Source organism: Mobula birostris, chromosome 2 (assembly GCF_030028105.1).
Source record: "Mobula birostris isolate sMobBir1 chromosome 2, sMobBir1.hap1, whole genome shotgun sequence".
Classification (NCBI taxonomy): domain Eukaryota; kingdom Metazoa; phylum Chordata; class Chondrichthyes; order Myliobatiformes; family Myliobatidae; genus Mobula; species Mobula birostris.
In genome coordinates, this window is record NC_092371.1 from 129501583 (window position 1) to 129515791 (window position 14209).

The window sequence follows — 14209 nt, forward strand, 5'->3', positions numbered from 1 at the left end:
GTCTTGGTTTGTCCTGTGTTTTCTTGTGATATCATTCTGGAGGAATATTGTATCATTTTTTAATACATGCATTTCTAAATGACAATAAACGAGGACTGAGTGTCCTCATAATCTAATAATCTAAATATTTAATGATTCCTAGAGCTGCATGCAGAGTTGCCACTAATCGGCAAGGGTAAAAAGACACTAATAGCAGTTATATACAGGCCTCCAAACAGCAGCCGGGATGTGGACTACAAGTTACAGCTGGAAATAGAAAAAGCTTGTCAGAAGGAAAATGTCAAGATAATTATGGGGGATTTTAATATGAAAGTGGATTGGGAAAGTCAGGAAGGTACTGGATCTCAGGAGAGGGAGTTTGTAGAATGCCTACGGGATGGCTCTTTGGAGCAGCTTGTCCATAAGCCCACCAGGGGATTGGCTGTTTTAGATTGGATTGGGTGCCGTGTAATGAACCTGAGGCAATTAGGGAGTTGGAGGTAATGGAACCCCTTGGAAGTAGTGATCATAATATGATTGAGTTCAGTTTCAAAGTTGAAAAGGAGAAGCTGGTATCAGGTATATCGATATTTCAGTGGAACAAAGGAAATTACAGTGGTATGAGAGAGGAACTGGCCCAAGTCAATTGGAAAAGTAAGCTAGATGGAGGGACAGTAGAGCAGAATTGGATGAAATTCCAACAAGAAATAAGGAAAGTGCAGGAAAAATATATTCCAAGAAAAAAGAAAATCATGAATGGAAAAATGGCACAAATGTGGCTAACGAGAGAGGTTAAGACTAAAATAAAAGCAAAAGAGACAGTGTACAAGGAAGCAAAAATTAATGGGAAAACTGGGGACTGGATGACTTAAAAACTTACAGAAGGAAACTAAGAGTCATTAGGAAAGAAAAGATGAATTATGAAAGGAAACTGGCAATTAACATAAAAAGGATAGAGTTTTTTAAAATATATGAAGAGTAATAGAGTGACAGGGGTAGATATAGGACCGATTGAAAATGATGCTGGAGAAATTATAATGGGTAACAAAGAGATGGCAGAGGAACTAAATGAGTATTTTGCATCAGTCTTCACAGTGGAAGACATTAGCAACATACCTGATAGCCAGAGGTCTCAGGGAATAGAATTAGGTACAGTCAAGATTACTAGTGAAAAAGTGCTTGAGAAGCTAAATGGACTAAGGATAGATAAGGCTCCCGGACCGGATGAGATGCACCCACGGGTTCTGAAGGAGGTGGCTTTGGAGATTGTGGAGGCATTGGAAATGATCTTCCAGGAATCAACAGACTCTGGCATGGTTCTGGAGGACTAGAAGGTTGCAAATGTAGTTCCACTGTTTAAGAAAGGAGGGAGGCAGCAAAAAGAAAATTACAGACTTATTAGTTTGACATCGGTAGTTGGAAAATTATTGGAGTCGATCCTCAAGGACGAGGTTATGAAATACCTCGAGGTGCATGACAAGATAGGCCCAAGCCAGCATGGCTTCATGAAGGGAAGATCCTGCCTCACCAACCTACTGGAATTTTTTGAGGCAATCTCAAATAAGATTGACAAGGGAGAGGCTGTGGATGTTGTGTATTTGGATTTTCAAAAGGCCTTCGATAAGGTGCCACATAAGAGGCTGCTTAATAAGATGAGACCCCATGGAATTACAGGAAAGATATTGGAATGGGTGGAGCATTGGCTGATATGCAGAAAGCAAAGGGTGGGAATAAAGGGATACTATTCTGAGTGGTTGCCGGTTACTAGTAGTGTTCCGCAGGGGTCGGTGTTGGGGCCGCTTCTTCTTAACAATGTATTATCGATGATTTAGATTATGAATTAAATGGTTTTGTGGCTAAGTTTTTAGATTATGAGGACACTCAGTCCTCGTTTATTGTCATTTAGAAATGCATGCTTTAAGAAATGATACAATGTTCCTCCAGTATGATATCACAGAAACACAGGACAGATCAAGACCAAAACTGACAAAAACCACATAGTTATAACATATAGTTACAACAGTGCAAAGCAATACCGTAATTTGATAAACAGCAGACCATGGGCATGGTAAAAAAAAGTCTCAAAGTCCTGATAGCCCATCATTCACACAGATGGTAGAAGGGAGAAACTCTCCCTGCCATGAACCTCCAGTGCCGTAAACTTGCCGATGCAGCACTATTGGAAGAACCTGACTACAGCCAACTTTGAGTCCGTCCAAAAACTTCGAGCCTCCGACCAGCCCTCTGACACCAAGCACCATCTCTGCCGAGAGCTTGGACCCCGCCCCAGCCGCCGAGCAACAAGCAAAGCCGAGGACTCGGGGCCTTCCCCTCCGGAGATTTTGGATCACACAGTAGCAGCGGCAGCGAAGCAGGCATTTTAGAAGTTTCACCAGATGTTCCTCCGTGCTCTCATGTCTGTCTCCATCAAATCAGGATTGTGCACAGTACCCTACTTGACAGATAACAGGTATTCATCACCGGAGTGGCCGCTGCTCACTGCGTCGCACCACCATCTTCTCCTCCTGTTTGCAGATGACATCAAGATAGGTGGAGGAGCAGGAAGTGTTGAAGAGATGGAAAGGTTGCAGAGAGACTTGGTCAGTCTAGGAGAGTGGGCAAAGAGATGACAGATGAGATACAATGTTGAGAAATGTACAGTTGTACATTTTGGAAGAAGAAATAATCTGGCAGATTGTTTAGATTTATTTAGATGGGGAAAAAATTCAAAAATCGTAAGTGCAAAGGGACTTGGGGGTCCTTGTGCAGGTTAGCCACCAGGTTGGATCAGCAGTAAGGAAAGTGAATGCTATGTTGGCATTCATTTCAAGAGGAATAGTGTATAAGAGTAAGGAGGCTCTATGGGGCACTGGTGAGACCTCATTTGGAATACTGTGTGCAGTTTTGGGCTCCCTATCTGAGAAGGGATGTACTAATGTTGAAGATTTACGAGAATGATTCCTGGAATGCAGGGGCTAACATATGAGCAGCGTTTGTCGGCTCCTGGACTGTATTCATTAGAGTATAGAAGAATGAGAGGGGATCTCATAGAAACATTTCGAATGTTGAAAGGGTTGGACAGAGTAGATGTGGAAAGGCTGTTTTCCTTGGTGGGTGAGTCCAGGACAAAAGACCACAGTCTTAGAGGGTACCCATTTAAAACAGAAATGAGAAGAAATTTTTTTGGCCAGAGGGTTCGGGACTTATGGAATTCATTGCCACATACAGCTGTGGAGGCCCGATCAATGAGGGTATTTAAGGAGGAGATTGATAGGTATCTAATTAGTGAGGGTATCAAGGAATATGGGGAAAAAGCCAGAAATTAGAACGAGATGGGAGAATAGTTTAGCTCATGGTGGAGCGGTGGAGCAGACTCAATGGGCCGAATGGCCTACTTCTGCTCCTTTGGTCTTGGGATCTTGTTTTCAGACAAAGGACTTGTGAACAGGGCTCAGCCTGTGTTAACAAACTCAAATGCCTACCTTTTGGTCCATTTTCCAATACTTCTTCTGAGGATTCTGGCTCGGGCTCTTTTTCGGAGCTGTCTGTACATGTGGTTGTTTGTCCGTTCACTGTTGGGACTTCTCCAATCCCAATGTGCATTGTCGGTACTATTGGCTCCTGCTGTTTCTGTAGTGTTGCCTGAAAGGACCGAGGAAACAATCTGCTATTATTTAAATATAATCAACAGGAAGCTAAAAATACAACAAGCACAATTAAAGAGTTTCTACCATTCGATTCCACTAACATTTGGTGGAATGCATCTTATTTTCACTATTGTTGTAAGCTCACACCTCTCAAAGGAGCAGCTGCCAGGACGCTAATCACCTCGAGCAGCAGCAGTACTCTCAATGGATACAATTAAATATTCCTGTTTCAGCCTGACACAGCTAAAAAGCACAACTGCTTCCAAGGTCAGTACAGTCAGCAAAGATGTCTTAACGCATTTAAACGTACTATCACTGCTTAAAACTGATGGAAACAACAGTCTGTGATCGGAGAAAACCTCGGAGGAAGCGTGGGCGAAGATCAGGATTACAAATGCGTTTAAGGAAACGGGGTTTTAAACTCCCTATAGCGACGATCTTGCTAGCGAACATGCGGTCTCCAGTGAATAAAATCGATGATCTCAGAGCCAGGGTGCTGAATCAGAGGGACATTAGGACCGCGTGTCCTTTGTTTCACAGAATCCTGGTTAACCCCTTCCGTACCGGATGCAGCAATCCAGATCGATGGGTTTACTATATACCGTCAGGATAGATATATAGGGTCTCTCAAAAGCAGAGGTGGAGGAGTATGTCTCATGATCAACTCTTCTTGGTGCATGAATATATCAGTGCTGTCCCAATTCTGCTCATCAGACTTGGAATATCTAGGAGTAAAGCGTCATCCTTTTTACTTACCACAGGAGTTCTCTGGTAGCAGTTTACATTCCACCTCAGGCCAATATCAAGCAGCCTTTAGATGATCTGAGCAATGGGATCAACATGCACGAAACAGCGCACCCTAACACCTTCACCATTGTTTTGGGAGATTTTAACCAGGCCAGTCTGAAAAAATCACTAAGCAATTACCATTAACAGATCATTTGCAATACCAGAGGAAACAACACACTGGACCATTGTTACACCACCATCAAGAACCGTGCTCTTCCATGCCCTCACTTCGGGAATTCTGATTACCTGGTTGTACTTCTACTCCCCGAATATAGGCAGAGACTGAAGACTGCAGCACCAGCAGTGAGAACTGAGAAGGTTTGGACAAGGGACGCACAGGAGCGCCTACAGGACTGCTTTGAATCGGTGGACTGGACTGTACTCACAGGGATTCATCTTTGTTACCAACTTCATTAAAACCTGTGTGGATGAGTGTGTGCCTACAAAGACTTACTGCACATAACCAAACCAAAAGCCATGGATTATCCAGGAGGTACGTTGTCTGCTGAAGGCTAGATCTGTGGCATTCAAGTCTGGCAACCCAGGCTTGTACCAGAAAACCAGGTATGATTTGCAGAGGGCTATTTCAAGGGTGAAGGGACAATTCCAAACGAGGTTGGAGGAGATATCAAATGCACGGCCACTCTGGCTGGGACTGCAAGACATTACTTCCTACAAAGCGAAACCCAATAGTATGAATGGCAGCGATGCTTCACTACCAGATGAACTCAACACCTTTTATGCTTTGAAAGGGAGAACACAACTACAGCTGTGAAGATGCCTGCTGCACCTGATGACCCTGTGATCTCTGTCTCAGAGGCTGATGTTAGAATGAGAGTGAACCCTTGCAAGGCAGAAGGTCCCAATGGAGTACCTGGTAAGGCTCTGAAAACCTGTGCCAACCAACTAGCGGGAGTATTCAAGGACATTTTCAACCTCTCACTGTTACGGGGTGGAAGTTCCCACTTGCTTCAAAAAGGCAACAATTATACCAGTGCCAAAGAAGAATAATGTGGGCTGCCTTATCGACTATTGCCTGGTAGCACTCGCATCGACAGTGATGAAATGCTTTGAGAGGTTGGTTATGACTGGACTGAACTCCTGCCTCAGCAAAGACGGGGACCCATTGCAATTTGCCTATCGCCACAATACATCAATTGCAGATGCAATCTCCATGGCTCTCCACACGGCTTTAGACCACCTAGACAACACAAACACCTACGTCAGGATGCTGTTCATCGACTGCAGCTCAGCATTTAATACCATCATTCCCACAATCCTGATTGAGAAGTTGCAGAACCTGGGCCTCTGTACTTCCCTCTGTAGTTGGATCCTCGACTTCCTAACCGGAAGACCACAGTCTGTGCGGATTGGTGATAACATATCCTCTTCGCTGACGATCAACACTGGCACACCTCGGGAGGGTGTGCTCAGCCCACTGCTCCACTCTCTGTATACATGAGTGTGACGAGGCACAGCTCAAATACCATCTACAAATTTGCTGACAATACAACCATTGTTGGTAGAATCTCAGGTGGTGACGAGAGGGCAGACAGGAGTGAGATATGCCAACTAGTGGAGTGGTGCCGCAGCAACAACCTGGCACTCAACGTCAGTAAGATGAAAGAGCTGATTGTGGACTTCAGGAAGGGTAAGATGAAGGAACATATACCAATCCTCATAGAGGGATCAGAAGTGGAGAGAGTGAGCAGTTCTAAGTTCCTGGGTGTCAAGATCTCTGAGGATCTAACCTGGTCCCAAAATATTGATGTAGTCATAAAGGCGGCAAGACAGCGACTATACTTTATTGAAGAGATTTCGCATGTCAACAAATACACTCAAAAACTTCCATAGTTATACCATTGAGAGCACTGACAGGCTGCATCACTGGTATGGAGGGGCTACTGCACAGAACCGAAAGAAGCTGCAGGAAGTTGTAAATCTAGTCAGCTCCATCTTGGGCACTAGCCTACAAAGTACCCAGGATATCTTCAGGGATCGGTGTCTCAGAAAGGTAGCGTCCATTATTAAGGACCCCCAGCACCCAGGGCATTCCCCTTTCTCACTGTTACCATCAGGTAGGAAGTACAGAAGCCTGAAGGCACACACTCAGCGATTCAGGAATAGCTTCTTCCCCTCTGCCATCCGATTCCTAAATGGACTTTGAAGCTTTGGACACTACCTCACTTTTTTTTAATATACAGTATTTCTGTTTTTGCACATTGTTTAAAATCTATTCAATATATGTAATTGATTTACTTATTTATTATTATTTTTTTTCCCTCTCTTTGCTAGATTATGTATTGCATTGAACTGCTGTTGCTAAGTTAACAAATTTCACGTCACATGCCAGTGATAGTAAACCTGATTCTGATGCAGAAGATCAGTATCCTTAAGATTTATTCACTGCCGATCTTGCACAAGACACGCTACAAGTTAAATGTCCAAGGGTTGGTTCTGAGAAGGGATGATGGCAAGCTTTCCCCTCTTAATCAACAGCCACTGAGTCTAACTACTGTATCCTAGTTGAGACAAGTGGACATGAATTCCACAATACATATGATTTGTTTGACTCAGTTGCTCATTGAGAAAATAACACTGAGGATTTCTCATCAACTAGAAAGCAGGATGCTCTAACCATATAGTTTACTCATTTGATTGGGGAAACTACCTGCAGGCTCCACTCCTAATACCAAACTCTTTGATCAAGTCACAAATTTATGACAATTAGCTTTTAACATGTAGAACTCTAGATGAATTAGATCACGGTAGAAAACCTAATTAGGTCCCAGGAAATACTACTTCGACAACTCTTACTTGTCACTCACCGTATCCCAGTGTTCTCCCTAGCTTTGCCTGAAATCAGTTTGCATTTCACCCTTTCCTTGTCCTTTCCAATTGATTTATTCTCCCACTGCTACCCTGAGTAAGATTACTCCAAACTCTGTCCTTAACACTTTGATGATAATTTGACCCTGCCTGGGACATGAATTTTAATTCAGTCTCCTCAAAATTTAGTGCCCAAATAATTCTAATCATGCCAATTGATGAGAACACTGTCAGTGTGAGCTTAGTAATGATAAAGCAGGAATGACTGTAGAAAGTGATGTGGCATTTGCAAATGACCCTAAAATTAAGGGGATAGTTACTCTTTTTGTTTTGAACCCCTATCCCCTTTGGCTGTCGGGGTCACCCTTACCTGCTGCTGTGCTATCTGCACCTGGTAGAGCTGTTGCATGTATTGTTGGTAGTGCTGCTCTTGAAGCTGGCGAATCAGGAGTTGTTGTTGCTCGAAGTTGCCGGGATACTGCTGGGCAGCATATTGCTGGAACTGCACTGCAGTCTGTGCGTTTAATGCAGCCATTATCTGTTGCCTAAAATCAAAAGTCCACAGAGTAAAGTTCCAGGTTAAAGCTTTATACTTCTTCACAAGGATGCCTGCATTTTTTTAACCATTCCTGCCAATTTTCTGCTGGATAAATGCATCATCCAAATGTGGTAACACTAACCACACAGGCCAGGAAGATGCCAGGTTCAGCAATCTCACAATCAGAAGGTTAGAGCCAGAAACTTCCCCAGTCTGAGTTAGGTAGCTCCAGAGGACTCCAAAATGATCCTAAGCAATGGAACAGAAGTCAATCAGGATTCCTGTGTCAAGCACTATTCTACTCAAATGATGGGCCAACAACCCTACTACAGTCACTTTCAAGATTTACATGGAGATAGGAAATTTAACATTCATTAGTTAAAAGTAACACAAGTTTGGATTTTTATATTGCTGCCATGCATGAATACAAAAAAGACTAAAGAAAATAAATAACAGTGGAACATTTGACAGCTGTCGACACACAGTACTGATGCCTGTTGGAAAAGGACAAGAGAAGACACTCATATCATAGTCCTAGAGTTATAGAGCCTTCTATGCCCATGCCAATTGTTAACTAACACCTATACCAATCTACACCAGAAAATTGTCCATGCCTTCCAATCCTTGACTATTCAAGTGTTCATGTAAATACTGCTATTACACGTGTTTCAGATCCCAACCACCTTGGTAAAAGAAAGTTCCTTAGACATTGTGGGGCTATGTTATGCTGTTCCATGTTCTAAGAACCATGTGCTACCTACAGCTTGTAACTTTGCAAGACATTGCACAAGCAGTTTTTTTTTATTTAGAGATACAGCATGTAATAGTCCTTTGAGCTGCCCCCACCCAGCAAGCTTTGATTAAACCTTAGCCTAATCAAAGAACAATTTATAATGACCAATTAACCTACTAACCAGTACGTCTTTGGACTGTGGAAAGGACTGGTGGACCTGGAGAAAACACACAATTCCACGTGGAAGATGTACAGACTTCTTACAGATGATATCAAAATTGAACAACAATGCCCCAAGCTACAATAACTCACGCTAACTGCTATGTTACCAATTTTTAGTTTCTATTGAAGGAAAACAAAGAAACTGTTGTATAACATCATGTTCCTCAACAACAAAGAGATAACCACTGGACATTCTTGTACTATCATTTACTAAGATAAATGAGTGGCACAAAAGAGCTTCAGTTATATATTTCACTCAAAACATGATATCACTGGTAACACAGCACAACCACCTAGACCAGTGGTCCCCAACCACCGGGCTGTGGACCGCTAACGGGTCGCAAAGCATGTGCTACCGGGCTGCGAGGAAACGATATGATTTGGCGATATGAGTCAGCTGCACCTTTCCGCATTCCCTGTCATGCCCACTGTTGAGCTTGAACACAAGCAAGGTCATCAGTCGGTCATTAACCTGCAACTACTCGATGAGTAAAAAACAAACGTCGCTTGAGAGTTTCTTTGGAAGAGGTCCTAGACCATTTCCAATAGGCTTATTGAGAAAGAGCCCAGTCATTGGGCTTTTCTTTTGCCTAACAGAAAGATGGTCATGGGATCGAATTCAATTCTTAAGTACATTTTGGTTGAGGTCCCTGGTACAGCAGCCAGAGATGGCAAACTGTGGCACTCTTTATTTCAAGTAAGATACAAAGATCCCATGATTTTAAAACCAATGGGTGCCTACTGGGCAGTGCAGGTTCCATACTTAACAATTCTAAAATAGTTGTCCAAGAACATATTGAAGCAATAATGCCAAGTTCAAATTTAACGCAAGCAATCCCAAAAATGAAATGAGTAGTATAAAAATAAAGCTCACATTAAAACTAGTGAGCTTCATCTGATGAAGACCTTACTTTTGTTGCTCCATTCGAAACCGCTCTTCCTCTAGATTTCTCCGTTCCTCTTCCTCCCGCCTCCTTTTCTCTTCTTCTTCCCTTTTCCTTCGCTCTTCCTCCTGCCGCAAACGCTCTCGTTCCTCCGCCTCCCTATGGCGCCGTTCCTCCTCTTCTCTCCTATAGAGAGGAATTAAGCCACAATTAACTGTAAAACAAGAGCAGTCCCAATGCAAGTGACTGAGTATATTCAGTCTGGAAACAAGCAGGTACATGAGCTATAGACAACCTTTAATATGGTGAAGTCTTCCAGTGCCACGCAAAGTTATTAGTCAAAGGAATGTCCCCTAATCAAGAGATCCAAGAGGCAGATATTAAGCAGCATCTTAAATGAGATATGTGGAAAGAAATAGGAAGGGGATTTACGTTAAGGCAACTGAGGATATGGCTGTCTACAGTGGAATGAAAGAACTTGTGGATGTGCTACAATTAAATTGTAGGGCTGCAGGAGATAATAGAGTAACATGGCACAGAAACAGGCCCTTCAGTCCAATATGACCATATGAACCAAACTGTTTCCCCACATTTTGCTCATAATCCTCTCAACCTTTCTATCCGTACACCTGTCTTTTAATCCTCTCAAACTTTCCTATCCGTGTATCTGTCTTTTAAGTGTTTTAATTGAACCCACCTCTGCCACCTTGTTTCATATAATCACCACCCTATGTAAAAACAAAATGCCCCTTAGATCCCTTTTACACAGATCACAGGGAAGAATGCGAAGACAGACAAAGGAGGGGAAAGTAAGTGTAATGCCCTGGTTAAGAAAATGTTTTATTGTATTTCTACAGCTATGCTGTGAGGTATTTTGATTTTAGCAGTTTTTCTGCAAACGCAGTGTATTCTATTAGTTAAGCTTCATAGACCAGTGTCTTGGCTTCCGCTGAGATAAGAGCATTTGCTCAACCTAGGAATGTGGTGTCAGCCAATTGGGGTTGTCTGGTAACATGCTGTAGCATTCCGTCCAGTGGGATGCCAACTCAAGAGAGTTGAGCAGGATCAGATTGCTGAAGAACAATGGCCTGGCTTTGGGTCTTTTGTTGGCAGGTGTTGGAAAATGAAGATGGTGCAGAGCGGAGCATAAGGGAAGATGCCTGCAGAATCTTGCCCAAAGAGGAGACCCCGTTGTAAGAAGTGCTTTATGTAGACGAATGTTTCCAATGAGGAAGTGCCAATACTCCCGAGTAAGCTCCTGTTTGAAACGGTCATCAAGGAAAGTTGCATGGGGCAGCATTTACACAGCATTCACCACAATTTTCATTCCCTCATTGAAACATTCCAACATTCCTGTTTGGCTGAACCTGAATCATACTGACCCTAGATGTGCATTACTTATTGAAGGTGGTCTTCTCACCGTTGCTTTGGCAATGCTGAGTCACGTGGCTGTTGGCCAGAGTTAGCTAATGAACCAAGTTTGTATGTGCTATGGTGAGAGGGTTACATAAGGGAGAAGAATTGGGCTGGGAATTGGTGGGGTCACAAATGGGGATATACTGTACATGAACCAAATGTAGAGAGGGATAGTACAGCCTAATTCAAGTGGGTACTGAAAGGAAATGGTATTTTACAGCACAAAGAGGAACCAGATGAAATAAAGTGGATGGAACTATACATCTGATTTCTCAATTCTAGGATACCAAATGAAATCCATTATGCATCCTAATTACAACATTGTTTTCTAAAAAATTGATTCTACAGTGACAGACTTCTAAGAATAGAGATTTACAATTACAAAACTTCATGAAAACGAGATACTGCAGAGTTGAGATTTATTTAAAGATCAAGGTGAATAAACTGATCAGCTTACTCAATAAGGTGAAGGTACAACATCAGTTAATTCATGATGGAACTGAATAACTACATATATTGACAACCTCGTCTTCTAATTTCACTTCTCCCATACCTGCCCATCATTATTCACACCCCTCAGTCCCACCAATCACCTCAGGCCCCAGATGCACCTCTCCTCCCTCTCATCATTATACTGATATCTCCACTCTTAATTCTGATACAGGGTTTTGACCCAAAACATAAAAAACTCCCCCACTCCACTGATGATGTTAAGACTCAATGGTTTCCCGCAGCAGAATATTTGTTGATTGAGATTCCAATTACTTGCAGCCTCTTGGGCCAGGACAACCATAGACCACACCAACTTGGAGGTTCAACCAGTGTGCAAAAGACAATAAATAAATAAATAAGCAATAGATATTGAGATCATGAGATGAAGAGTCCTTCAAAGTGAGTCCATGTGTTTGGGAACAGTTCAATGATGGGATGAGTTAAGTTATCTCTTCTGGTTCAGGAGTTTGATGCTTGAGGGGTAACAACTATTCCTGAACCTGGAGTGAGAGTCCTGATGTTCCTGTACCTTCTTCCTGATGGTAGCAGTGAGGAGAGGGCATGACCTGGGTGGTGGGGGTTCCTGATGACGGATGTTGTTTTCCTGAGACAGTGCTCTGTGTATGTGTGTTCAATAATCGAGAAGGCTTTATTATGATGGATTGGACCGTATCCACCACGTTTTGTAGGATTTTCAGTTCAAGGGCATTGGTGTTTCTTTACAAGGCTGTGATTAAAAGGCACACATTCAACCAAATCTATAGAAGTCGGTCAAAGTAATAGATGTCATGCCAAATCTTCAGAAACTCCTAAGGAAGTAGAGGCCAGTCTTGCCCATATAGGATTATAATTTTCATTTTATTTGGCAGCTGAGTTCAATAACGCAACTTTGAAACACTAGTTTTCAACAGTTACTTCCATTTGTGATCTCTTTACTAATGCACCCTTGAAACTACAAACCCCATTTTCAGAAAAGTTGGGATATTTTCCAAAATGCAATAAAAACAAAAATCTGTGATATGTTAATTCACGTGAACCTTTATTTAACTGAAAAAAGTACAAAGAAAAGATTTTCAATAGTTTTACTGACCAACTTAATTGTATTTTGTAAATATACACAAATTTAGAATTTGATGGCTGCAACGCACTCAACAAAAGTTGGGACAGAGTTAAAATAAAATTGAAAAGTGCACAGAAAAGTCATGCTACTGTGACAATTATAGCCACCTGGGGGCAGGAGTACTTCGGAAAACCATTGTCACTCAACACAGTCCGTCACTGCATCCAGAAATGCAACTTGAAACTGTATTACGCAAGGAGGAAGCCATACATCAACTCTATGCAGAAATGCCGGCGAGTTCTCTGGGCCCAAGCTCATCTCAGATGGACCGAAAGACTGTGGAACCGTGTGCTGTGGTCAGATGAGTCCACATTTCAGCTAGCTTTCGGAAAAAACGGGCGTCGAGTTCTCTGTGCCAAAGATGAAAACGACCATCCAGATTGTGAGCAGCGAAAGGTACAAAAGCCAGCATCTGTGATGGTATGAGGGTGCATCAGTGCCCACGGCATGGGCCAGTTGCATGTATGTGAAGGTACCATTGAGTCTGAGGCGTATATTAGGATTTTAGAGAGACATATGTTGCCATCAAGGTGACGTCTCTTCCCGGGACGTCCATGCTTATTTCAGCAGGACAATGCCAGACCATATTCTGCACGGGCTACAACAGCGTGGCTTTGTAGACACAGAGTGCGTGTGCTTGACTAGTCTGCTGCCAGTCCAGATCCATCTCCTATTGAAAATGTATGGCGCATCATGAAGAGGAGAATCAGACAACGGAGACCACGGACTGTTGAGCAGCTGAAGTCTTGTATCAAGCAAGAATGGACAAAATTTCCAATTGCAAATCGACTACAATTAGTATCCTCGGTTCCAAAACGATTAAAAAGTGTTATTAAAAGGAAAAGTGATGTAACACAATGGTAAACATGCCTCTGTCCCAACTTTTGTTGAGTGTGTTGCAGCCGTCAAATTCTAAATTTGTGTATGTTTACAAAATACAATTAAGTTGGTCAGTAAAACTATTGAAAATCTTTTCTTTGTACTTTTGGCAGTTAAATAAAGGTTCACGTGAATAAACATATCACAGATTTTTGTTTTTATTGCATTTTGGAAAATATCCCAACTTTTCTGGATATGGGGTTTGTAATTCTACCAATGTCCCTATCTTCTGCTTGGGAAGTTCTTACACATCTAGACCAGGCTAACACAATGTACGAGCAAGGAGTAACTGTTTCATCCACCACTGTTACTCTGCAATTCAAATACAAGACTGATCACTATCTTAATACCATTTACCTCCCTTGGTTTCATAAATTTTAGTTCCCTTCTTAACAAAACTCTTTCAAATGACTCCCAACTTCATCGACTTTTCCCTTTTAACCCATTATGTTCCCCAGTTCCCAAGGTGTCATTTCCAGGTGGAATGCAGAACAACAGGGTCTCTGTACAGCTGTAACATAACATCCTCTATTTGCATTCTAACTCCCTTGAGGTGATAAATCTGGAATCACAAGTCTCCCTATGTTCAGTTCCTGCCAAGGCTAGAATTTACTGTCCTCTAAACACCCAGGCAATCTGACTAGGCTGCCAAGAGTCTAACAGCATGCCTGTTGTTTCTGT

General features: G+C 42.4%; 1 protein-coding gene across 1 annotated transcript in view; it reads right to left on the bottom strand.

Moving 5' to 3' along the window:
- acbd3 (acyl-Coenzyme A binding domain containing 3) overlaps nucleotides 1–14209 on the bottom strand; it is an 87992-nt gene that overhangs the window by 22932 nt on the left and 50851 nt on the right. Inside the window, exons 3-6 of the mRNA XM_072280145.1 lie at nucleotides 13777–13840; nucleotides 9649–9905; nucleotides 7615–7789; nucleotides 3462–3621 (exon numbers count right to left, since the gene is read on the bottom strand). Coding sequence (XP_072136246.1) covers nucleotides 3462–3621; nucleotides 7615–7789; nucleotides 9649–9905; nucleotides 13777–13840 — 656 coding nt within the window. The remainder of the gene's footprint in view (nucleotides 1–3461; nucleotides 3622–7614; nucleotides 7790–9648; nucleotides 9906–13776; nucleotides 13841–14209) is intronic.